Source organism: Oncorhynchus keta, unplaced genomic scaffold (assembly GCF_023373465.1).
Source record: "Oncorhynchus keta strain PuntledgeMale-10-30-2019 unplaced genomic scaffold, Oket_V2 Un_contig_1599_pilon_pilon, whole genome shotgun sequence".
Lineage (NCBI taxonomy): Eukaryota > Metazoa > Chordata > Actinopteri > Salmoniformes > Salmonidae > Oncorhynchus > Oncorhynchus keta.
In genome coordinates this window covers 838,127-864,090 of record NW_026279648.1, presented here as the reverse complement: position 1 = coordinate 864,090, position 25,964 = coordinate 838,127, and the positions used below count along the sequence as shown (strand labels likewise).

The 25,964-nt window shown below is 44.6% G+C and overlaps 3 protein-coding genes across 13 annotated transcripts; 2 read left to right on the top strand and 1 right to left on the bottom strand.

Annotated features, from left to right (window-relative positions):
* The first annotated feature begins 1,726 nt into the window (after nucleotides 1-1,726).
* LOC118373881 (serine/threonine-protein kinase Sgk1-like) lies at nucleotides 1,727-6,661 on the top strand. Its single transcript, XM_052502714.1, has 6 exons — nucleotides 1,727-1,754; nucleotides 3,843-3,906; nucleotides 4,408-4,465; nucleotides 4,562-4,645; nucleotides 5,486-5,731; nucleotides 5,853-6,661. The coding sequence occupies exons 1-6, from the start codon at nucleotides 1,727-1,729 to the stop codon at nucleotides 6,090-6,092; spliced, it is 720 nt and encodes a 239-aa protein (XP_052358674.1). The 3' UTR covers nucleotides 6,093-6,661.
* A 138-nt stretch (nucleotides 6,662-6,799) lies between these two features.
* On the bottom strand, nucleotides 6,800-10,501 carry LOC118373885 (transmembrane protein 244-like). 3 transcript variants are annotated; one of them, XM_052502712.1, is made up of 6 exons: nucleotides 10,437-10,501; nucleotides 8,619-8,704; nucleotides 8,247-8,326; nucleotides 8,041-8,166; nucleotides 7,551-7,595; nucleotides 6,800-7,289 (listed from the first exon to the last, which is right to left on the bottom strand). In XM_052502712.1, the coding sequence occupies exons 2-6, from the start codon at nucleotides 8,687-8,689 to the stop codon at nucleotides 7,195-7,197; spliced, it is 417 nt and encodes a 138-aa protein (XP_052358672.1). In that variant the 5' UTR covers nucleotides 8,690-8,704; nucleotides 10,437-10,501; the 3' UTR covers nucleotides 6,800-7,194. The 3 variants fall into 3 exon arrangements, with proteins under 3 accessions (XP_052358672.1, XP_035616050.2, XP_035616051.2); XM_035760157.2 differs by lacking the exon at nucleotides 10,437-10,501 and adding an exon at nucleotides 9,179-9,311; XM_035760158.2 differs by lacking the exon at nucleotides 10,437-10,501 and adding an exon at nucleotides 9,179-9,311 and having other exon boundaries at nucleotides 6,800-7,285.
* On the top strand, nucleotides 9,807-25,670 carry LOC118373884 (lethal(3)malignant brain tumor-like protein 3). Of its 9 annotated transcripts, none has more exons than XR_008102174.1 (22): nucleotides 9,809-10,109; nucleotides 14,343-14,478; nucleotides 14,553-14,706; nucleotides 14,896-15,376; nucleotides 15,506-15,632; nucleotides 15,732-15,783; nucleotides 15,968-16,062; nucleotides 16,154-16,258; nucleotides 16,388-16,523; nucleotides 16,778-16,869; nucleotides 16,993-17,221; nucleotides 17,311-17,396; nucleotides 17,627-17,737; nucleotides 17,810-17,927; nucleotides 18,241-18,340; nucleotides 18,475-18,672; nucleotides 18,794-18,904; nucleotides 20,514-20,578; nucleotides 20,693-20,856; nucleotides 21,044-21,106; nucleotides 21,299-22,423; nucleotides 23,400-25,670. XR_008102174.1 is itself a non-coding variant. In XM_052502707.1 (22 exons), the coding sequence occupies exons 1-22, from the start codon at nucleotides 10,057-10,059 to the stop codon at nucleotides 21,425-21,427; spliced, it is 2,772 nt and encodes a 923-aa protein (XP_052358667.1). In that variant the 5' UTR covers nucleotides 9,809-10,056; the 3' UTR covers nucleotides 21,428-25,670. The 9 variants fall into 9 exon arrangements, 6 of the variants coding, with proteins under 6 accessions (XP_052358669.1, XP_052358670.1, XP_052358667.1 ...); XM_052502707.1 differs by having other exon boundaries at nucleotides 14,896-15,191; nucleotides 15,225-15,376; nucleotides 21,299-25,670; XR_008102175.1 differs by lacking the exons at nucleotides 21,044-21,106; nucleotides 21,299-22,423; nucleotides 23,400-25,670 and adding exons at nucleotides 19,208-19,424; nucleotides 20,098-20,238 and having other exon boundaries at nucleotides 9,807-10,109; nucleotides 20,693-20,775.
* Nucleotides 25,671-25,964: the final 294 nt, after the last annotated feature.

The following is a 25,964-nucleotide window of genomic DNA, read 5'->3' as shown; positions in this document are numbered from 1 at the left end:
TGGAACTTTTGTGAATGTAATGTTTACTGTTAATTTGTATTGCTTATTTCACTTTTGTTTATTATCTCCTTCACTTGCTTTGGCAATGTTAACACATTTTCTTTTGTATTGGTCTCCCCCCACCGCTCTCTCTCTGTCCCTCTCTTTCTGATGGTCTTCCTCTGTGTGATGGGGGCAGAGTGTGTTGTTGGTGTTGTCATCGTTGGAGCAGTGCGTGGCCCCATTTGTCTGTCTCGTTAGTGCAACATGTATGTACTTTCTCGTTAAGACAGTGTGAACCTATTGACTAGAGTCTAGATGGTGTCTGATTCAGAAAGTTCTCTCTCTGGTTACATATGAAGAGTTTATTTCCAAAATTCTGTCTCCATACATTTTTCACGTTTTTTAAAATATTACTGTTCTCAGTTTTTTTTTATTCATAGATTGTAGGTGTGTATTAAAATGTTGTTGTTTTTTTAGCAAAACGCTATACAGTATATCCATTGTTTAGCTGGAATGGAATGTTTGTATCCTGTATATTTGACTGTGATATGTGGTTGTCTCACCTAGTTATCTTAAGATGAATGAACTACCTGTAGTCGCTCTGGACAAGAACATATGCTAAATTACTAAAATGTCAAATGTAAATGTTTTACATGCAGATCTCATATCACTGTATTGATTTAAAGCATATATATATATGCATATATATATATATGTATGTAAACTTCTGACTTCAACTGTTTATATAGACTTCAAAGTTGTGTATATATATATATATATATATATAAACATTTGAAGTCGGAAGTTTACATACACTTAGGTTGGAGTCATTAAAACTTGTTTTTCAACCACTCCACAAATTTCTTGTTAACTATTTCACTTATCATTAACTGTATCACAATTCCAGTCTGTCAGAAGTTTACATACACTAAGTTGACTGTGCCTTTAAACAGCTCGGAAAATTCCAGATCAGATCAGATCATCAGTCAGAACTTCCTGACTGATGTCTTGAGATGCTGCTTCAATATATCCACACAATTTTCCTTGCTCATGAAGCCATCTATAGTGAAAAAACACAAAATAACTTCCTGGGGTAGTTTGGAAAACAGCATGGTTGGACTCTTACCCTACAGCCCCTGCTGTGACTCATTGTGTGTATTTGTCTCTCCTTGTCTCTTTTGTTCTATTTGGTCTGTCTTTCTGAATGGTCAGTGGAAACTATTGGTCACTATTGATCTCCCCTCTGTGTGTTCTGTCAGCAGAGTTCATTTATCAGGATATAGGACCCTTTAGAGGAACCACACACACACACACACACATATATATATATATACACATTCCCCAAAGCAGTAGCACAGTGTCTGTCCATGCAGAGCTCTTACAAATTTTTAGAAGGTCTTCCATTGATAGGAGCGTTGATTCGACAGTACACCCGGGAGTCCCTGTCAGGATTTCGTGGATGAGTGACTTGAGCCCAATGCCCACACAATAATGTAGCCTACAGGGGTGCCTTGGACTCAATTAGGCCTGCGTCAGAGAGTCAGAGAGGTCTTTTGACGGGAGAGTGTGTGAGATTGTTGTAAATAGCCTGCCTGCCGAGCGTGCACTGTCAGTGGTGCTGAACTCTTCAGACACAGCCACCAGAGTTAAAGAACATCTCAGTTTGTTCGCTCCTTTTACTGGACATTATTATTTCATCCAGATGGGAGTTATGCAGCCAAGGTGCAGAATGTCCTATGCCAAAATGAAAGGGATTGTGTCATTTTTTACTGGTAAGTTTGACATTCCATGGAATTCTATGAATGTAGTTACAACTATGTGTTTTCAGATTCTAGTGTTTGAATGCTCGGTGGCCTAACACATTTTCTCACCAACTGCTATAATGCGTTATTATGGGGTTATAAAGCATTGTCAATAACAGGTACACTACATGACCAAAAGTATGTGGACACCTGCTCCTCAAAGATCTCATTCCAAAATCATGGACATTAATATGGAGTTGGTCCTGCATTTGCTGCTATAATAGCCTCCACTCTTCTGGGAAGGCTTTCTACTAGATGTTGGAAAATTTCTGCTGGGACTTGCTTCCATTCAGCCACAAGAGCATTAGTGAGGTTGGGCACTGATGTTGGGTAATTAGGCCTGGCTCGCAGTCAGCATTCTAATTCATCCCAAAGGTGTTCAATAGGGTTGAGGTCGGGGCTCTGTGCAGGCCAGTCAAGTTCTTCCACACCAATCTTGACAAACCATTACTGTATGGACCTTGCTTTGTGCACGTAGGCATTGTCATGCTGAAACAGGAATAGGGCTTTCCTCAAACTGTTGACACAAAGTTGTCATTGTATGCTGTAGTGTTAAGATTTCTCGTCGCTAGAACTAAGGGGCCTAGCCCGAACCATGAAAAACAGCCCCACACCATTATTCCTCCTCCACCAAACTTTACAGTTGGCACTATGCATTGGAGCAGGTAGTATTGGCATCTGCCAAACCCAGATTTGTTCGTTGCACTGCCAGATGATGAAGCATGATTCATCACTCCAGATAATTTGTTTCCAATGCTCCAGAGTCCAATGGCGGCGAGCTTTACACCACTCCAGCCGATTGGGCATGGTGATCTTATGCTTGTGTGAGGCTGCTCAGCCATGGAAACCCATTTCATTAAGCTCCTGACGAACAGTTCTTGCGCTGTTGTTGCTTCCAGAGGCAGTTTGGAAATCGGTAGTGAGTGTTGCAACCGAGGACAGATGATTTTTACGTTCTACTCGCTTCAGCACTCGGTGGTCCCATTCTGTGAGCTTGTGTGGCCTACCACTTCACGGCTGAGCCGTTGTTGCTCGTAGACGTTTCCATTTCACAATAACTGTCATGTTTTTTCAAAATCGAACCCAGAAGCAGACCAGGACAAGGAGAGTAGGAAGAAGGTGAGTATTTATTTACAAGTGAATGTGAATGGGTAGATATATCCAGCGGGCAGCGGTGGTGAGTTGATGGGAGTAAATAGGTAAATAGGTGGCTCCAATGGGGTAGCGGAATCCTCCGATGACCAGGCGGGAATGGAGTAAATGATCCGGGTGAATAACTGAAGACAGAACAAACGGAGGTAAGTTTAAGGCAAGCAATACGTAAAAAAAAAATTTTAAAAAAATTCTATCCAACTTGAGGCTGATACTATGGCACAACATACTGTTCATGGCTAACGATCCGGCAGGGAATGGATGTCAGGTCCGGGCTTATGAAGAGGAGAGATGATGATCAGGACCAGGTGTGCAGATAGCTGATGGGATACAGGTGCGGGTAATCAGAACTCCCAACTGGCTACATTGCCCGGCAACCAGACAGGGTGCGTTCCAGGACGCCGGAAAAAACACTCCAGGACAGTACACAGGCAAAAAACAGACTCAGGAAACGGGATTCGTGACAATAACAGCCCTTACAGTTGACCGGGGAAGCTCTAGCAGGACAGAAATTTGACAAACTGACTTGTTGGAAAGGTGGCATCCTATGACGATGCCACGTTGAAATTCACTGAGCTATTAAGTAAGGCATGCATTGCATGGCTGTGTGCTCAATTTTATATACCTGTCAGCTACAGGTGTGGCTGAAATAGCCGAATCCACTCTTTTGAAGGGGTGTCCACACACTTTTCTATATATAGTGTATAACACATCGTTAATGTCATTGAATAGCATGTATGACGCCCTTGATGTCTTACATCATGTTACTAGAGGGGTTTGTTTTCATTCGATTTTCAGCTCCTTTATAGTGAGTTTAGTTATATCGACACTTTGAGAGCCTACTGATATTGATACTGACATAGTCTTATGTAAAAACCCTCTCCTGTGTTTCATCTCTGCTTGAAGGGAAGAAAGGGGGCTTCAGCAACTTCCTGCACAAACTGGTGCCCGACTACCAAATCATTCAGCAGTGAGTCGCAACTTACTGTAGTAATGATTGTACTCCATATTGATGATCTAAAATAACGAATTATGTTATAATTAACACAGAGACACACATAGACCTAACACACTGTCCATGTTGTCTCTGTGAAGCCTAGACACCCAGACCATCCTGCTGCAGGAGAGCCTGAGAGAGAAGAGAGGGAGGAGAGGGAAAGAGAGGAGAGAGAAGAGAGGGAGGAAAGGGAGATGGAGGAGAGAGAAAGAGAGGAGAGAGAGTGGGGAACATCGGTGAGTATTTATAGGCATACAGCCAGGACACCTATGACCCGTTTATATAATCTCTGTCTGACCCAAATCTACCCACCCCCCCCGTCCTTTTTTCTCTATATCAGCGTCTGCCAAATTTGCTGGAGGAGACTCTGTGAGTACCCCAAAGTTATGGCCAGGAGTTTTTCCTTGAGTTGCCCATAGCCAATGGAAATCATCAGACCTCACATTCATGCTGCTCTGTTGTCATGTTTACCAGGGTGAAGCCTTCTGATATCCACTACCTGAAGGTCATCGGCAAAGGAAGCTTTGGGACGGTGGGAGCAAGTGTGTGTGTCCCTTTACGTGTGTGTGTGTTTATGAGTAGGCCGGTGTGTGTTTGTTGTGTTGGTGATGTATTTATCTTGTTGCAGGTGGTGTCAGTGAGACACAGACAGAGTGGAAGTATGTACGCTGTAAAGGTTCTACAGGAACAGGTCATACTGAGGAAGAAAGAAGTATCTATTATTCCATTCTATTCTATTTCCGTTCCATTCTATTTCCATTCCATTCTATTTCCATTCTATTCTATTTCCGTTCCATTCTATTTCCATTCTATTCTATTTCCATTCCATTCTATTTCCATTCCATTCTATTTCCGTTCTATTCTATTTCCATTCCATTCTATTTCCATTCTATTCTATTTCCATTCCATTCTATTTCCATTCCATTCTATTTCCATTCTATTCTATTACCATTCCATTCTATTTCCGTTCTATTCTATTTCCATTCCATTCTATTTCCATTCCATTCTATTTCCGTTCCATTCTATTTCCGTTCCATTCTATTTCCGTTCTATTCTATTTCCATTCCATCCTATTTCCATTCCATTCTATTTCCATTCCATTTGTCACGGCTGTTGAAGGAAGAACTGGACCAAGGTGCAGCGTGGTGAGCGTACATTTTCTCCTTTTATTAAAAATGACGCCGGAAAAACAATAAACAATACAAAACAAACCGTGAAACTTAAGGCTATGTGCCATCAAACAAAGAGACATGTGATGGTAGAGAGGAGTGTGTTGCTGAAGGGACTGCAGCATCCATTCCTGGTGGGGCTCCACTTCTCCTTCCAGACCTCTCACACTCTCTTCTTCGAACTGGACTACACCAATGGAGGAGAGTTGTTCTACCATCTCATCTCCAGAGGGAAGAAGCCTTCCCGGAGCCCAGAGCAACATTCTACTCTGCAGAGATGGCCTCAGCCCTGGGCTACCTCCACTCCCTCAACATAGTCTACAGGTGCGCACACACACACACACGCACACACAATGAGAGAGAGCGCATTTTCCTCACAGTGATTTAACCCTCGGTACCCCCCCATTAGAGACCTGAAGCCAGAGAACACCCTATTGGACAGTGGAGGTCATGTGGTTCTGACGGATTTCGGGCTGTGTAAAGAGGGCATGTCTGTGGGTGGAACTATGCAAATGTTCTGTGGAACCCCTGAATATCTGGCGCCAGAGGCGCTGTTAGGCCACACCTGCTGTGGAGCTGTGGACTGGTGGGGGCTGGGTAGTGTACTTTATGAGAGGCTTCATGGACTGGTGAGTGTTTCTCTTTCAGTTACTTTTCAACTAGCATATTCCATCCACTGCACACTTATCTGGCTCCCTCTCTCCTCTTTCTTCTTTTCTCTCTCTCTCTCTCTCTCTCTCTCTTCCTCAGCCCCCGTTCTACAGTCGCAGTAAGGCCGAGATGTTTGAGAACATCCTTCACGCCCCCCTGCAGCTCCATAGAAGTGTGTCCCAGTCTGCCCGGACTCTGCTGCAGAACCTGCTGAAGAGAGACTGTACCAAACGCCTTGGGGGGGAACATGACCTTGTAAGCACCCCCCATTACCCCACCTGGCACAGAGTGCTGTCACATACATGCAAGTCCACATACACACACCCATACACACATTGATGTACTGTCTCACTTTGTTTGTTGGCTGAGCTGCAGGGCCACACCTTCTTCCTGTCCATCAACCGGGATGACCTGCTAGCCAGGAAAGTCCCTCCCCCATTCATTCCCAACCTGGTGAGTGTGTGTTTGTTTTATAGGGGCTATGGGTCAGTTTGGATCTGTGACTACCTGAATGTGTGTCTGGTCACTCGTTCCCTCCCTCTCTCTTTCAGTCTGGTCCGTGTGATATGCTGTATTTTGACCCGGAGTTCACGCTTCTTCCAGCCCCCGCCCCCCTCGGTTTGAGTGACATGTTGGGAGACGTGGCCAATGGAGCCTTCCCAGGGTTCTCCTATATGTTTCCGGCTGAGGTTGGAGTCACAGAGCCCTGATATCATTCTGATATTATTTGTGTTTTGAATAAATTAAAATGCATTTTCCTATCATGTATCAGATTGTTTATATCTCACAGAGAACGGAGGCTCAGGCCAGGTTAGAACCAGTGGTTAAATTGGAGTTGGCCTCCTGCACCTTAAATCAAAGGGAGAAGGTTAGGGTAAGGATTGTGGTTGAGGTTAGGGTAAGGGTTGAGGTAAGGGTAAGGGTTGTGGTTGAGGTAAGGGTTGAGGTTAGGGTAATGGTTGTGGTTAAGGTTAGGGTTAGGATAAGGGTTGTGGTTGAGGTAAGGGTTGAGGTGTGTGTGTGTGTGTGTAGAGCCAGCCCAGGTATGCGAGGTTACAGCTGGTTTAATAGTTCTAAGATGATAAATTACATGATTAACATTGTCTGACATAAGATTAACATTCATAGAGAACACAGATATTACATACTACAGATATTACACACCAGAGATATTACATACCACCCATATTACATACTACAGGTATTACATACTACAGATATGACATACTACAGATATGACATATACGAGCTGTTTCCTGGACTCAAAAGCTTGATCATTGGAGAATCACTTGGCTCAATTGGTGTCTGGGAAGCTGGTCCAACAGAAACAATGTGCAACAATCAAACAGGTAACCAAGTCAACAAGAACATTTGGTTTCCCTCCATTTCCACTGGACTCACTGCAAAGAACTCTAGTCAGTGTGTGTGTGTGTGTGTGTACTCAGTAGCTGTTGAAGGTGGGGTAACTCTGGTCACTCTGGCAGGTGAAGTAAGCTATCAGCTGACCGTTACAGATCATCAGAAACAACCCGCTGCCTTCAAACAAAACACAACCACACACACACACACACACACACACACACACACACACACACACACACACACACACACACACACACACACACACACACACACACACACACACACACACACACACACACACACACACACACACACACAACCATTAATAAAGAAGAGACATAACTAACTACTCATCTATAACTCCTCAGAAGGTTTCACACAATAAAACAGAACATGTGTGGGTGAGGTGAAGTGAGGTTGAGGTACAGGTCTTACCAAGGGCCAGCCACCACTGCCATACCAAGGGAAACTCCAACATCACTGAAACACAAACATTACAAACACATATTACAAACACACATTAAAAACAGGCAATATGCCACACAGAACTAAGGATGGGGAGTGTACATCGTATTGCTTTAGAGCTAGACCCATCCAATCCTTACACATGAGGAAGGGGAATTAAAGAAGACCATGGGATAGGGTCAATATATGTGCCTTGTTTTGGGCCGAGCTGCTTCTCAACTCTAACCCCACTTCCCGTCCTGTCATGATGTCATCAAAGCTGGCCCTGAGCACTCTGCTCTGCCAGCAAGGGATTATTCTGAGTTAAGCCAGTGTGTGTGTGTGTGTGTGTGTGTGTGTGTGTGTGTGTGTGTGTGTGTGTGTGTGTGTGTGTGTGTGTGTGTGTGTGTGTGTGTGTGTGTGTGTGTGAGTGAGTTCAGGCATGTGTATGCATTTCTGTGTGTATGTGTGTGTATCTCACCCAGGCTGGTGAGTAGTACGTGCAGTAGTGTGACTGTGAGAGCGTAGTCCCAGACCCATCTCCTCACCACGGCTGCAAACAGCAGACCACTGCAGAAATAGGTCAACTCCATGGACAGCAGGTTCACTGGAACAACAATATAAGACCATAACCATATGTAGAGGACATGCACGCACACACACACTACCATACACATCTTCACTCACCCAGGTATTTGGAGTTGGACTCCAAATCGGTTGGTTCAGTCTTAAAGTCAAAGGGAATAAGTCCATCAAAGTGATCCAACCTGAATGCAAACAGAAGAGCAGCAGATAAAACAAACAAACAAACAAACAAACAAACAAACAGGATATTCAAAAGAAGGAGCAAGGAGGGAACCAGGGTGGTTGAAACTGTCTGTCATTCCAATCAATAAAAACAGACCAATAGTTGCTGTGTATTCCACGAATCCCTCCCCCTCTCTTCTGTCACCTGGCACCAGGTTTATAGAAGCCGCCTGAGGACAGCTCACCGTTCCAGCAAGGTCACTTACCCAATAACCACACGTGCACGAAGAGAGGAAAAGAAAAGTGTCGCACCTGAACGCGCCGAAACACACACTCCCAATCATGTAGTAGAGAGAGTAGAATATGACGAGGCACAGCAGCATGTGCACAAGCACTGTCTGGGGAGAGAGATCGAGAGAAAGAGAGAGTGAAAGAGAGAAAGATATCGAGAGAGTCAGAGTCATTCATCCCAATAATAATATATCGCACATCATTGACCTAGGCTACACTCAAATCAGCCGCCAAGACACTGTGGCAAAGCCGTGACAGCACTGTCAACTGAACCGTGGATCATTCAGCAGGTGTAAAAGCTCCCATGGCAGAACTCCAACAGACTCTGCAGGGGATGCGCACTGCGGGGGAGCAGCAGAGGACAGAAGACCTTCATTTGCACAGACTGATTGATCATTATTTGTTGCATTTGGCATTCACGATAAATGAAATATCAGTCGCTGAATAGAAATGATAGGCTGAGTTTATGTTTCATAGTCGCCAACAACGACACCTGATGATTTCGTATTTTATTATAACAGCGCCCATGTCTGACCCACCGCTGCACGTGAGTGTAAAATCCGAGTAAACAGTCCTCTTACCCTCGTGTCGGCCACTTTACCCCTGAAGGCCATCTCATGGTTTGCATCTGTCGTTCTTCTGATGTTGAGAATAATGTATGTGACTGGGCTACTGAGATGTTACAGTGTAATCCGTCAGAAAACAGCATTACACTGCCATCTAGCGGTAGCGACTGGAAAAAAGCAGGCTTATTTATAGGCGACACTGCCATTGAAGACTGCATCTCATGCCAAATAGACTACAGTCCAACGTTTCTTCCAGTCCAACGTTTCACTTGTAATAAGAACAGTAGGGATGTCTTATACATGAACCCTTAAAATAGCTAAGTCAGAGAGCTTCTATTCCAGACGTCTGGTCTGGTTGGGCATAGATAACAAACATGAAAAGACATCGTTTTACAAAAAAAACATTAAGAGCTGATAGCCTATATGCCTTGTTGTAATCAATACTACGGTCTAACTACTGTAGACCTATTTGGCGTCTGGACTTGACTGTTCTTACTTTTTTTGCTGAATTACTGGTTGGAAGTGTGGCCAAGCAAATAAAACAGCTAGAAGTTGGGTTTATGATTAATCTACTGTCATCTTTCTTTTAACATATGGAGACAATATTGACTGGTGGTGACGTAAAGAGTTATTGACAGCATACAGCGACATGACCACAATGGAAATCGCGCGACACGCCAAACAGACTCTGCACGCCCCTGCGCTCCGATTTGATGCTCTCTGAGATTCTGAAAATACACGAAGGAGAAAGACAAGTCCCAAGGCATGAATACAATATTTAATCAACTATATGTCCACTCTAAACGTCCGTCTTGCTGGACCTATTGACCATCGATAGTTGTGTGCTCAAGTTTACCGAGATCCAAAGTTGTCAGGCAGCGTTCATTGAACGCATGCGCATTGCATCCACTATCCAGCTCAAAATAAGAGTTAAAACAGAAACGAGGTGAGTTCCATAATTTTCAAACAATATAATCGCCGTTATACATTAAATGTTGCACATAACAATAGTAATCGATAAAGCATCGTTCGTTTTATAATTTGCACCGGTTCTTATGATTTGTACTGTGATTTAAACCCGTAAATATAAATCGGAGAGTCAAGTTTCTATTGAAGAAATTAAAAGCAAGCATTTCTATATTTTAGCCTTGAACAAATAAGGCAGTGTAGGGGCGGTTATTTACTTATTTATACCAACTAATGTGGAAGTCATTTCCTAAGCATTTTCTAACGTTCAAGACATGGAAACTTATTTATTACTGGTTGTTCTTACTTCGCTACACCAAGCCAAAATGCTAGTCCCAGTTCCTAGCCGTCTCGCTACCAATTTGAATTGAACCGTAGTGACGCTTTGCTAGCCAGAAGCGGTTAGCAAGCTAGCTGGCAGCTAGCTGGCTGACATTCCGAGACAAGGGGAAAGTAAAGAAAATGGCCATGATGAGGGAAAACACTAACCTATGAAATTGCAGGGTATATATGTGGTTTTATTTGACAGACACGGCCCTGCATTCTTTGTTTCAATAAATAACTTGAGTCATTTACATAGTTTTAACGTGTTGGTGGCCTCTTCCTTTGCTCCGCCATTTTGTATAAGACGAATGCTAATCATGGGCGCACGAACACTTTATTTACGGTTTAAACTTGGGAACGTAAACTGACAGCTGTTGAACAGCACACTTGATTGTTTACTTCCCATCCGTATATTTCAGTCAAAAAATATTATTTCTGACCAAAATATAGTGTTGATGTAGCGTCGAGGCGAAAACGTTATATCGTGATCTTGGTTTGATTAAAAAACACGTAAATGTGACCTTTCTATGCAGAACACATTGTTTTCTTTAAAATCATTGATTATTCTACCACCTCTGTTGTCCGCGTCAATGCAAACAGCCGATTTAATAAGATACTGTTAAAACAAGGAAAAGCTGAACTTGTTCTTTTAACTTGTATTTGACACGTCTCTCACGGTGTTTGTCAATACTTGTGTTCTAGGCCAATCCATGCAGGGGTGCTTGTGCGTTTATTTTGTGCTATTTAGCTTTAAAAAGTAAAATATTTACTTGTTTTGCTTCATATAAGTGCATGCATGTATTCCACAACAGTCGCCCTCTAGCGGCGATGGGATGCAGTTCTTTAGTACCCGACTTGCACGCGCTGATTGACTTCTTGCAGGTACCCACCTACCTGTACTTTTTGTGCCAGGGATATTTTTAGAGTTCCCCTTTTTGGATAATGTCATTTGATTGATTGATTTGTTTTTATTAGCTAATAAATAAATAAATAAAAAGACATACACACACACACACTACATTCATTTAAAAAAAAAAAACTGGGATTGCTAAATAAAGTCAGTGACTTATCCCTAAAGTACATGGTGGAAAAACAGACAGATATCTTATTTATTATTTATATTTATCTTATTTATATATATAAATAGACATTTGAGAAAGTTCTGTGAAATGGATACAATTTCAGTTTTACTTTGAGAACATACAGACAGACCTATTCTAGCCCATATCCTTGCATGAACAAACACCCACACATCTTGTCTTAACATGAGAGACAGACAGATGTCATTTGGCAGTGTTTCCCCATCCACTGCTGAAGTGGGCGTGCTGTCTTAATTCAAATCAAATGTTATTTGTCTCATGCATCCTAAACAACAGGTGTAGACTTAACAGTGAAATGCTTACTGATGGGCCCTTTCCAACAATACAGAGAGAAAAATAGAAAAGTAATAGAAAAAATTGGAACACAAGGAATAAATCCACAATGAGTAAGGATTACTTTTTAATTTCACATTTATTTAACCAGGTAAGCTAGTTGAGAACAAGTTCCCATTTGCAACTGCGACCTGGCCAAGATAAAGCATAGCAGTTCGACACACAACAACACAGAGTTACACATGGAATGAACAAAACATACAGTCAATAATACAGTAGAAAAAAAGAAAACAAAGTGTATATACAGTGAGTGCAAATAAGGTACAATAAGGGAGTTAAGGCAATAAATAGGCCATGGTGGTGAAGTAATTACAATATGGCAATTAAACACTGGAATGATAGATGTGTAGAAGATGGATGTGCAAGTAGAGATACTGTGGTGCAAAAGGAGCAAAATAAATAAATACAGTATGGGAATGAGGTAGATAGCTGGGCTGTATACAGATGGACTATGTACAGGTGCAGTGATCTGTGAGCTGCTCTGTTCTTAAACCTAGTGAGGGAGATGGGAATCTCCAGCTTCAGTGATGTTTGCAGTTCGTTCCAGTCAGTGGCAGCAGAGAACTGGAAGGAAAGGTGACCAAAGGAGGAATTGGCTTTGGGGGTGACCAGTGAGATATACCTGCTGGAGCGTGTGCTACGAGTGGGTGCTGCTATGGTGACCAGCGAGCTGAGATAGGGTGGGGCTTTACCTAGCAGAGACTTGTAGATAACCTGTAGCCAGTGGGTTTGGCGACGAGTATGAAGCGAGGGCCAGCCAACGAGAGCGTACAGGTCGCAGTGGTGGGTAGTATATGGGGCTTTGGTGACAAAACGGATGGCACTGTGATAGACTACATCCAGTTTGCTGAGTAGAGTGTTGGAGGCTATTTTATAGATGACATCGCCGAAGTCAAGGATCGGTAGGATGGTCAGTTTTACGAGGGTATGTTTGGCAGCATGAGTGAAGGAAGCTTTGTTGCGAAATAGGAAGCCGATTCTAGATTAAATTTTTGATTGGAAATGCTTAATGTGAGTCTGGAAGGAGAGTTTACAGTCTAGCCAGACATCTAGGTATTTGTAGTTATCCACGTATTCTAAGTCAGAGCCGTCCAGAGTAGTGATGCTGGATGGGCGGGCAGGTTTGGGCAATGATCAGTTGAATAGCATGCATTTAGTTTTATTTGTGTTTAAGAACAGTTGGAGGCCACGGAAGGAGAGTTGTATGGCATTGAAGCTTGTCTGGAGGTTAGTTAACACAGTGTCCAAAGAAGGGCCAGAAGTATACAGAATGCTGTCGTCTGCATAGAGGTGGATTAGAGAATCACCAGCAGCAAGAGCGACATCATTGATGTATACAGAGAAGAGAGTCGGCCCGAGAATTAAACCGTGTGGCACCCCCATAGAGACAGACAGAGGTCCGGACAACTTAGCTATATACACGGGTACCAGTACTGAGTCGATGTGCAAGGGTACGAGGTAATTTGGATGTGACACCTGTATGGTTATTGATTGATTGGGTGTATTCAAGTAGTAAGGCTAACAAAACTTTGTGTTAACGAGTGAAGTCAGGTGAGGTGCATTTGCGACAACCAAATGTCGGACACTGTAATGGTTAGCTGTGTATCGCAATGTATTTTACATCGCAAAAATTCTAACCCGAGGCAGACAAAACACTTTGGTCCTTTAATATCCTGCTGTATGTCAAATATTGTGTCTATAGCTTGGAAACAAATCAATGTGATTCTGGATGACAACATAATACCGTTTATTTCCACCTATAGGGCTTCTTTCCTAAAGGAATTTGTTTCCTTGCCATGATCCTAATGAGAATCGCAATACTGGTATCTTCCCGGCCCAAGTAATGGTTTTCCAACAGAAAGCAGGGTAGCCTAGTGGTCAGAGTGTTGGACTAGTAACCGAAAGGTTGCAAGTTCAAATCCCCTAGCTGACAAGGTACAAATCTGTCGTTCTGTCCCTGAACAGACAGTTAACCCACTGTTCCTAGGCCATCATTGAAAATAAGAATTTGTTCTTAACTGACTTGCCTATTTAAATAAAGGTAAAATAAATAAAAGATCAACGTGGCAGTGTCAACATACCTGCTATTGTGTATAAACGTTTTTCTTCATAGATGTCGAAATAAACTTTTCTATATCACACACTCACAAACTGAAAACATAACATAACATAATTGGTTAGAGAGAGGTCTCAAATATCACTTTCATTTGTATCCCCTATAGCTTTAGAATCGCAGCAAAGTTGGTTATATACCCCTGTATATAGCCTCGCTGTTGTTATTTTACTGCTGCTCTTTAATTATGCTCTTATATTTTTTTTAAATGTATATTATTTGTTTTTTAAACTGCATTGTTGTTAAGGGCTTGTAATTAAGCATTTCACTGTTGTATTCGGCGCAAGTGACAAATACCATTTTATTTTGATTTTATTTTGACTGATGGATTGATTGATGTCAGTGCAGGAGGAGGAGAGCAGGGAGAGATGACTGACACCCCGCCCAGCGATGGCCCCTCCCAGGGGGCAGAGTTTGACATGATGGGTGCTCTGGACTGGCAGGACGGCATCGCCACACTGCCCGGCAGCGACATCAAGGTTTGTGTGTCTGTGTGTGTGGATACTACAGACAGGTACTACAGACAGGTGTGTGACTGACTGGTATCTCTCAGTTCCGTATGACAGAGTTTGGAACTTTGGAGATCGTGACAGAGCCAGAGGTCAAAGAGGCAGGGCCAACCCCCCAGAACCCTGCCCAGTCGAAAAGTCCCACCCCTCCACCAGAGGCCCAATCAGAGAGCAGTGCAGCCTCTTCTGCAGCCAAGGGTAAAGTAAACATATGGTTATGAAGGAGTTATAACATAGTTTTGACTGTTTATAATAAGTGTGTCGAATTTAGACTCATAGCTCTGATATATGTCAGCACTGTGTATATTAGCATACTACATACCGGGTGCTCTGCAGATGGGGGCATAGAATTACAAAGCTTCAATATTATTCTGCTCTTTCCCCCAGCTCAAGGCCCTGTGCTTCTGTCTCTAGAGGAGGGTCCCACTGTGGAGGAGCCGAGAGTGGAGGTTGGCCCCAGGGCGGAGGCGGAGGTTGGCCCCAGGGCGGAGGCGGAGGTTGGCCCCAGGGCGGAGGCGGAGGTTGGCCCCAGGGCGGAGGCGGAGGTTGGCCCCAGGGCGGAGGCGGAGGTTGGCCCCAGGGCGGAGGCGGAGGTTGGCCCCAGGGCGGAGGCGGGCCCCAGGGCGGAGGCGGGCCCCAGGGCGGAGGCGGGCCCCAGGGCGGAGGCGGGCCCCAGGGCGGAGGCCCCCAGGGCGGAGGCGGGCCCCAGGGCGGAGGCGGGCCCCAGGGCGGAGGCGGGCCCCAGGGCGGAGGCGGGCCCCAGGGCTGCGATGGCTAGCTGTAGGTCGTGTGGGGGCTCCGGTCCACTGGAGAGTTTCCTCCAGGGCAAATACTGCAGCTCCATTTGTGTCCAGCCCTCCAGTGGCAGGTCAACATGTTAGCTGTTCTTACTGTACTATATTTTAGAAAGCATATTGATAGTAGTAACAGTTAAGACCCAAAACAGTCATCACATGAGCATAGTTCCTAGAATGACCTCTGTTCCGTATGTGTTTAGGTCATCACCCGGAGAGCGGAGGGAGAGAGAGGGGGGGGAGGTGGGACTGGGGAAACGAGTGAGGAAGAAGAGGAAGATCTACATGGACTCTGGTGATGAAGACGAAGACAACCAGGAGGAGGAAGAGGTGATGATAGAAGATGTGGCCAACGCTGGTCCTGAAAAGCATTGTAATATTGTGTGTGTGGCAGCTCACCTGCCGATGAGTGACTATCTCTCTCTACAGGACAAGTCCAAGGCTGTCAAAGGGAGGAGAGCTGCTAAGCTGGCCAAGCTAGGTATGTCCTATTATTACACTGAGGGGAGGGAGAGGATGGATAGATGGAGTGATGGATTTGTTGGGAATAGCAGGGGCTGGAAAGTTTGTCCAATCAGGTAGTCCAGGGGTCATGAGTCCTGCAATCCTGCTGGTTTTCATGTCACTGATTGGCTGATGTGACTGTTTTGTTGTCCCACCCCCAGTGACAGCCCCACCCAATAAGAAGCGATCCTGGAGCTGGCCCTCCTACATGGAGGAGGAGAAGGCTATAGCTGCCCCCCTTAAACTGTTCAAGGAGGTGAGGCACGCACACTTTATCATACTCTCTCTGACACACACACACAGCTGTACAGACATGTGAAAGAGTGTTATGTGTGTGTGCCTCGCAGCACCAGTCGTTCCCTCAGAGCAGGAATGCCTTCAAAGTGGGGATGAAGTTAGAAGGACTGGACCCCTGTCACCCCTCTCTGTTCTGTGTGCTCAGTGTTGCTGAGGTACGTGTCTAACAGGTCAGACCAATAAGATATAGGAGGAATGTCTGCTTTCTAACAACTAACCCTTCGCTTTCCCTCATTTCTTTGCGTTCCTTCCTCTCTGTCTCTTTCTCTCTCTGTCTGTCTCAGGTCCAGGGTTATAGGGCAAGGCTTCATTTCGACGGGTATCCAGAGTGCTATGACTTCTGGGTAAATGCTGACACCTGGGATGTAAAGCCGGCAGGCTGGTGTGAGAAGATGGGACACAAGCTGCTACTGCCGAAAGGTCCACACACACCCCAGACACAGATACAAACACATCCGACACGCATACACACACACCCGACACCCACGCACACACACACACCCGACACACACCCGACACACACCTGACACACATACACACACACCTCAGACACAGATACAAACACACCAGACACACATACACACACACCCGACACACATGCATATTCTACCGACTGTACAATGTTGTGTGTGTGTAGATAGACAAAACTATAACCTTCAACCTTTTGTGTGTAGGTTGTAAGGATGGGGAGTTCAACTGGAACATGTATGTGAAGAACTGCAGAGGTCAGCTGGCCCCCAAACACCTCTTCAAGAGCCTCAACACGGTGAGCCTACCTGACAGCCTGTGTGGATCCATTATAAGTGTGTTTGTGTTGTGAATTAGTTGGTGACCTTAGACCCATTCAACCAAGTTTGTATATGAACTATGTGGGTGCATGTGTGTGTAGTCGGTGACTCCGTCAGGGTTCCGTGCGGGTATGAAGCTAGAGGCGGTGGATAAGAAGAACCCATATCTGATCTGCGTAGCGTCCATCGCGGCTGCTGTTGACAACAGACTCCTCATACACTTTGACAACTGGGACGACACCTATGACTACTGGTGTGATGCCAGCAGTCCCTACATCCACCCTGTAGGCTACTGTGAGGAGGCTGAGCTGACCCTCACCACCCCTGCTGGTGAGACACACACAAACATATTTCAACGCTTTATTTGGATACACCATGAAACATTGTATAAGGGTGTGTGTTGTGGTTTCTCCTCTTAGAGTATAAGCACCCGAGGAGTTTTTCCTGGGATAAATACATGGAGGAGACTGGCACACAGGCAGCCCCTGCACGTGCCTTCAAACTGGTAAGACACTCACATTCTCGCACACACATAGAGTTAACACTCAAAACATATGACACATGCAAATTACATTGTTGGTGTTGATTGGGAGGCCTGGGGGAATTTCACATGAAGTTCCCCAGGGCTCTGTTCTGGGTCCACTGACAGTTTTTATTTATGTCAGCTACACCCGTTACAAAACATTCATATTAATCCATCTGTATCACCTGTTAACTCTTGAATGTGTCCTGTAGCGTCCGTGCCATGGGTTCCAGGCTGGAATGAAGCTGGAAGCCGTCGATAAGAGGAATCCCATGCTCATCCGCGTAGCAACCATCGCAGAGGTGGAGGACCACCGACTGAGGGTATGCTGTGTGTGAGAGTGCAGTATGATTATTGTGGAGTAGTGTGTGTGTGTAACTCTCTGTCTTTCTCAGATCCATTTCGATGGCTGGAGTGAGGAGTATGACTACTGGGTGGATGCTGACTGCCCAGACCTGCACCCTGTGGGCTGGTGTCAGAAGACTAGTCATCCCCTACAACACCCCTCCAATGGTGAGACACACACGCACACACTTCCAAAAAATGTACATGATTATAACTTTGCTAAAATCCATAAACATTTCCCAATCAGTCCCAAAGTGTAAGATTGGCAAAAAGGTGCATGCAGAGAAAAGACATGTAGCTCAAATGATTCTGGTTCTTCACAGCTGCTGGAGCTGTTGGTTTGTGGGGACATAAACACTATATGGTGGTGGTGTGTTTCTGTCGCTTTGTTTATGTGTGTGGGGTCAGGTCACTCTCTGGTGTTTTTGTCTCTGTGTATGTGTGTCTCTGTGTGTAGTATTTACTCTGCGGTGTGTTTCAGGCTCCACTGATATGCTGGTCCTCCCAGGGCAGGGCTGTCCTACCCCAGGATGCAATGGGGTTGGTCACATCCGTGGACCGCGCTACGGAACCCACTACACGTCAGTAACAAACACACACACTAACTGTCAAAAAAGTTTTGTTATTAGAACACGCCATACAATGACTTGTGATCTGTGTGCTGTAATCTGTGAGTAAGGTGATGTGTGTTCCTGTTCTGAACTTGTGTGTGTAGGGGGGTGAGCTGTCCGTACTCGGAGATGAACCTGAACAGGGAGGGCCAGGTACCAGACCGTCTGAGTGGAGAACGACCTATGACCCTGAGTGGACCTCATCACCGTGGGCGACGCCCAGACCCTCCTCCACACACCCAGACAAACAGCCCCACCACACCGGAGCAGCCCGAGCCTGCAGACGACTCCCCTCAGACCAGGTATGTGTGGAACATGTAACAGAAGGGGTTTGGAAGAGCTTCCATGACTTTGTTTATCTGACTGCAAATAAAGTCTGGAGTTGTGGACTTGTTTCCATGGTAACAGTTGTTTCTATGGTAGTGTAACTAGGGGGCCGACTGTTGACGAGGGTGAACGATCCAGGTGCAGCAGTCAGAGTGAGCCACCAGGGGGCTCCACCGAGCCCGTCAACGACGGAGCCAAGGCCAAGAGGTAGCACACAGACTCCACTCTCTCCTACCAAACTCTAGAATGCATGATGGAGCAGAGTGTTTGTTGTCGGTTTACTAAGAGAGTACAATGCCTTCACAAAGTATTCACACCCCTTGACTTATTCCACATTTTATTGTGTTACAGCCTGAATTCAAAATGGATTACATAGATTTTTTTTCCCACCCATCTGCACATCTAATGACAAAGTAAAAACATGTTAGAAATGTTAGCCCATTTTTTTGCCAATTAACACAGAAATGTCTCATTTACATGAGTATTCACACCCGAGTCAATACTTTGTAGAAGCACCTTTGGCAGCGATTACAGCTGTGAGTCTTTCTGGGTAAGTCTCTATAAGAGCCTTCCACACTTTCCCATTATTCTTTGCAAAATTCTTAAAGCTCTGTCGAATTGTTTGTTGATAATTGCTAGACAACCATTTTCTGGTCTTGCCATAGATTTTCAAGTAGATTTAAGTAAAATCTGGAACTCGGCCTCAGGAATATTCACTGTCTTCTTGGTAAGCAACTTCAGTGTAGATTTGGCTTTGTTGTTTTAGGTTATTGTCCTGCTGAAAGGTGAATTCATCTCCCAGTGTCTGAACCAGGGTTTCCTCTTGGATTTTACCTGTGCTTATCTCCATTAGGTTTCATTTTTAACCTGAAAAACTCCCCAGTCCTTAATGATTAAAAGCATACCTTTAACATGATGCAACTATGCTTGAAATATGGAGAGTGGTACTCCGTGATGTGTTGTATTGTATTTGCCCACAAACATAACATGTTGTATTCAGGACATAAAGTTAATTGCTTTGTCACATTTTTATGCAGTACTACTTTTAGTGCCTTGTTGCAAACAGAATGCATGTTTTGGAATATTTTATATTCTGTAAAGGCTTCCTTCCTTTACTCTCAGAATGGTTAGTATTGTGGAGTAACTACAGTGTTGTTGATCCATCCTTCTACCACAGCCATTAAACTCTGTAACTGTTTTAAAGTCACCATTGGCCTCATGGTGAAATCCCTGAGCAGTTTCCTTCCTCTCCAGCAACTGAGTTAGGAAGAACGGCTGTATCTTTGTAGTGACTGGGTGTATTGATACACCACCCAAAGTGTAATTAATAACTTCACCATGCTCAAAGGAATATTCAATGTCTTGTTTTTTTAATGTATTTTTTACCCATCTACCCATAGGTGATCTTCTTTGCGAGGCATTGGAAAACATCCCTGGATTTGTGGTTGAATCTGTGTTTGAAATTCACTGCTCGATTGAGGGACCTTACAATTATCTGTATTTGTGGGGTACAGAGATGTTAAACACTATTATTGCACTCAGTGAGTCCATACAACTTATTATGTGACTTGTTAAGCACATTTTTACTCCTGAACTTATTGACTCAAGACATTTCAGCTTTTCATTTTTAATTAGTAATAAAAATAAATGTTTTTAAACAATTCCACTTTGACATTATGGGGTATTGTGTGTCTGCCAGTGACAAAACACAGCTCTAATTAATTCATTTTAAATTCAGCCTGTAACACAACAAAATGTGGAAAGATTTGTGGGGTGTGAATACTTTCTGAAGGCGCTGTATGTTGTCTTTCAACAGGTCTGCTCCAGTCCCAAAGTATCTGAAGCTGCACGTCGTCAAGCAGGAGAGTGGAGATGGGAAAGGTAGAGGTTCTGCTCTCAGAAATAGAGAATGAGTGTAACGTTGTGTGGATTATATATTGTCTGTGCATGTCTATTGAAGATATTTACAGCTAATTTCTCCTCCCTCTCCCCCAGACTCCCCGTCTCTCCAGCAGGCACTCCATGAGTCAGTGTTCTCCCCGGGTGGCTCCTCCTCTCCCCCTCACAGGGTGGCTCTGTGCTGGGACAAACACTGCCAGCTGCTCCCTGAGGTCCTGGGCCTCACAGCTAAGAGAGTTGCAACCTGGACCGCCGACGAGGTCAGACACGCACACATAAACACATAGGCAATACAAACATGTACAGGCGCTGTACGCATACTGTACAAACTGACATATTGTGCAAAACACATACATTACACATACACCCAATACAATAGCTTTGTGTATCCTTTTGCATTTGAATCGTGTGTGTGTGTGTGTTAATGTTTGTTTCCCTGTGGGTCAGGTGGCCAGTTTTGTCAAAGGGCTCCCGGGCTGTAAAGAGCATGCTGCCACCTTCAGGACAGAGGTAAGACCTACCATTTAAAAACCCAACTTTGTGAATCGTAATAGACACACACACGCCTCTCATCTGCTGCTCCTGGTTGGTGTATCCTATGACAATTCAACCAAGTCAAATTAAATTCTGCCATTGACATTCAAACACTCACGCACACGTTCTGTGTTGAAGCTTATTTTGTGTCTCTGTGTATCGCTCCAGCAAATGGATGGAGAGGCCTTCCTGCTTCTCACCCAAGCAGACATAGTCAAGATCCTGTCAATCAAACTAGGCCCCGCCCTCAAGATATACAACGCCATACTCATGCTGAAGAACGCTGATGAGGAGTGAGACGCCCCCTGACGCTTCATTTCCTCCCACACCCGACCGCTGTATCTGAATAGTCTAGAGAAGTTTAATCTCTTTCTTTGCCTCCTCACCTTATTCTCTTTGGTCTTCATCTGCACTGATCTGAGCCCGTAGGATAGGTCAGAGCAACGTAATGGATGGCCACCAGGAATCTGCTTTCAGCTATCCTGTTCTTCCACATCAGTGTAGAGGAGTAGAGAGGATGTACCTGGTGTCAGTGTAGAGGAGTAGAGAGGATGTACCTGGTGTCAGTGTAGAGGAGTAGAGAGGATGTACCTGGTGTCAGTGTAGAGGAGTAGACAGGATGTACCTGGTGTCAGTGTAGAGGAGTAGACAGGATGTACCTGGTGTCAGTGTAGAGGAGTAGAGAGGATGTACCTGGTGTCAGTGTAGAGGAGTAGAGAGGATGTACCTGGTGTCAGTGTAGAGGAGTAGAGAGGATGTACTTGGTGTCAGTGTAGAGAGGATGTACCTGGTGTCAGTAGAGAGGATGTACCTGGTGTCAGTGTAGAGGAGTAGAGAGGATGTACCTGGTGTCAGTGTAGAGGAGTAGAGAGGATGTACCTGGTGTCAGTAGAGAGGATGTACCTGGTGTCAGTAGAGAGGATGTACCTGGTGTCAGTGTAGAGGAGTAGAGAGGATGTACCTGGTGTCAGTGTAGAGGAGTAGGGAGGATGTACTTGGTGTCAGTGTAGAGGAGTAGAGAGGATGTACCTGGTGTCAGTGTAGAGGAGTAGAGAGGATGTACCTGGTGTCAGTGTAGAGGAGTAGAGAGGATGTACCTGGTGTCAGTGTAGAGAGGATGTACCTGGTGTCAGTGTAGAGGAGTAGACAGGATGTACCTGGTGTCAGTGTAGAGGAGTAGACAGGATGTACCTGGTGTCAGTGTAGAGTAGAGAGGATGTACCTGGTGTCAGTGTAGAGGAGTAGAGAGGATGTACCTGGTGTCAGTGTAGAGGAGTAGACAGGATGTACCTGGTGTCAGTGTTGAGGAGTAGACAGGATGTACCTGGTGTCAGTGTAGAGGAGTAGAGAGGATGTACCTGGTGTCAGTGTAGAGGAGTAGAGAGGATGTACCTGGTGTCAGTGTAGAGGAGTAGACAGGATGTACCTGGTGTCAGTGTAGAGGAGTAGACAGGATGTACCTGGTGTCAGTGTAGAGGAGTAGAGAGGGTGTACCTGGTGTCAGTGTAGAGGAGTAGAGAGGATGTACCTGGTGTCAGTGTAGAGGAGTAGAGAGGATGTACCTGGTGTCAGTGTAGAGGAGTAGAGAGGGTGTACCTGGTGGCAGTGTAGAGGAGTAGAGAGGATGTACCTGGTGTCAGTGTAGAGGAGTAGAGAGGATGTACCTGGTGTCAGTGTAGAGGAGTAGAGAGGATGTACCTGGTGTCAGTGTAGAGGAGTAGAGAGGGTGTACCTGGTGTCAGTGTAGAGGAGTAGAGAGGATGTACCTGGTGTCAGTGTAGAGGAGTAGAGAGGATGTACCTGGTGTCAGTGTAGAGGAGTAGAGAGGATGTACCTGGTGTCAGTAGAGAGGATGTACCTGGTGTCAGTGTAGAGGAGTAGAGAGGATGTACCTGGTATCAGTGTAGAGGAGTAGAGAGGATGTACCTGGTGTCAGTGTAGAGGAGTAGAGAGGATGTACCTGGTGTCAGTGTAGAGGAGTAGAGAGGATGTACCTGGTGTCAGTGTAGAGGAGTAGAGAGGGTGTACCTGGTGTCAGTGTAGAGGAGTAGAGAGGATGTACCTGGTGTCAGTGTAGAGGAGTAGAGAGGATGTACCTGGTGTCAGTGTAGAGGAGTAGAGAGGATGTACCTGGTGTCAGTGTAGAGGAGTAGAGAGGATGTACCTGGTGTCAGTGTAGAGGAGTAGAGAGGATGTACCTGGTGTCAGTGTAGAGGAGTAGAGAGGATGTACCTGGTGTCAGTGTAGAGGAGTAGAGAGGATGTACCAGGTGTCAGTGTAGAGGAGTAGACAGGATGTACCTGGTGTCAGTGTAGAGGAGTAGAGAGGATGTACCTGGTGTCAGTGTAGAGGTGTAGAGAGAATGTACCTGGTGTCAGTGTTGAGGAGTAGATAGGATGTACCTGGTGTCAGTGTTGAGGAGTAGACAGGATGTACCTGGTGTCAGTGTAGAGGAGTAGAGAGGATGTACCTGGTGTCAGTGTAGAGGAGTAGAGAGGATGTACCTGGTGTCAGTGTAGAGGAGTAGAGAGGATACAGAGAGGATGTACCTGTGGTGTCTGTTGGAAGATCTTAATTGCATACTCCTCGTGTCCTCTCCTCGTCTCCTTCTTAAAACCCATTGGATGAGAGAGCCAGAGGAGAGAGGACGCGAGGATTATGCAATTGAGATCTTACCTGTCAGACAGACATCACAGTCAACCCAAGAAAGTGTTTTATACTATAACATAGCAACAATTATAATTTAAAGGGGCAATCCGGAGTTGAAACAATAACAAAGCAGTAACCCCACCACTGTTTTGGCCAAAAGCTGAGGGATGGATGGGGCTGGAGAAATGTTACCGCTCTCAAATTCATAGACAGAACTATGTATACAAGGACTGACCATCAAAATTCTAGTTTGAACCATGTTTTGAGGCTATACAGTGTTTGTTTACATTTACTCTGCTTACCAACATTGAAGATGAACAAGCTTATATTTGGTGTTTTGGGGTTCTGATGGGGTACGACAGTTGAACTAAGCTCATGAGGCATTTATAAGATATTCTTCGAGAATCAATGGGTATATATAATAAAAAAATGTATGTAGCAACTGCAGATTGCCCCATTAACCTAAATGTTTTTCTGAGTAAGAGATGAGCAGTGGGCACCTTTAAAGTTCAGGCATCTTTAAAGTATTGATATTGAATTAAATTTGAAGGTAGACTCAGTGAAATGACGTTGTCACGAGCAGCTCCACAGATATTGAGATGAGTGAGATGCAGGACCTCACACACGGTGTCTGCGGAACAGGAGGCTGGTGGCTTTTTAATTGGGGAAAACGGGCTCATAGTAACGGCTGGAACGGAATCAATGGAATGGTATTGGTTTCCATGTGTTTGATAGCATTGCATTCACTCCATTCCAGACATTACTATGAGCCGTCCTCCCCTCAGATGTGGATGGGTTCGCTTCACACTGTTCCCTGGCCTGGCTACCGGGAATCAAAACAGCGGAGAAGTTAAGCCTCGCGCTTTAACGCTCATAGTTGTTGTGGGAATTGATCCACAATGCTATTTACTTTCAGCATCTACGTCATATCGCTGCGTCCACCTTTAAAATTATCATTTTAAAAATAATAATGTTTGAGGAAATGGTGCTGAGCCTTGAGCAGATGGAACCAGATTAGTCCAAACATGTTTTTACTGGAATACTTGTTGAGTTCTTATTTATTGTTGTGAAAGAAACTCACCATGTAGTTTACCTCTCTGTCAGATGGATACATTCCTCTACGTCCAGGGCAGGAAGAGGTTGGCACGTCTCAAGGCTTGGGTGGAGGGAGAGGATTGGTTTGTGTGTGTTTGTGTGTGTGTGTGTGTGTGTGTGTGTGTGTGTGTGTGTGTGTGTGTGTGTGTGTGTGTGTGTGCACGCGCGCCTGTCAGATGTTTATTTAAAAGGGTGAATGTTATAGCATTGGAACTTTAAGGAAAGCTGGACTTCAGGACTAATTCAACTGAAGAGAGATGTGTTTCTATGTACCTGCTTTAGAGCTAATGGTAAAACACTAATGAAATTGGAATGTAAAGAAAGAAAGACAAAATTCATCAATTTGTTCTGAATGAATATTGTTTCCTGTTTCATTGATCTTTGTGTACACCGTGTAAATAGTGTATTATAGCTCTGGGGTTGTGACACCCTGCATCCCTATAGGAAGTGGTTATTTGGAAGCTTATGCAAATCAATACCAATCTTTTCCAAGAAATTAAAAATGTAATTTTTTTTCATTGAACTGAGGAATTCATCTTTTAAAGCTTTAGTGAAATTTTGTAAACTATTTTTTTTGTCAATCTCCTCCATGCGATACCTTGGAAGTGTGTTGCAATGAGCCTAAATGTGTTTATCAACAATATAGTTTATATTCAAAACCGGGATTTCTGTATTTTAATTTAAGGGGCATTGATAAGTGCTGTTGACTTGTGAGATGGTGTGAGTGGTGTAGGTGCAGAATGGCTTGTGTTTGCTGGAGTGTGTGAGTGGAATGGAATAAATGAAATGCAGTCTCTGGGGTTGTATATTCTTCTAATGTGCATACTGCCTGAGGGCTTGGTTATCCACTCTTCTGATCTGTTAACCACACTGATCTGTGGTCATCATTACCTTGTGTCAGTGGTGTGTCTGTATCATGTCTCAGATTCACAGGAACTGACACCACACCTGTCCTGTCCACGGACACACCTGGTTATGTCATAAGCCTTTCTCCATCCCGGCCCACGCCAATCTATTTATCAATCCCTCTTCTCCTCCCCCCTTCATCCCCCCAGTATGCTGCTGTTCTAACTAATAATAACTGCTAGGA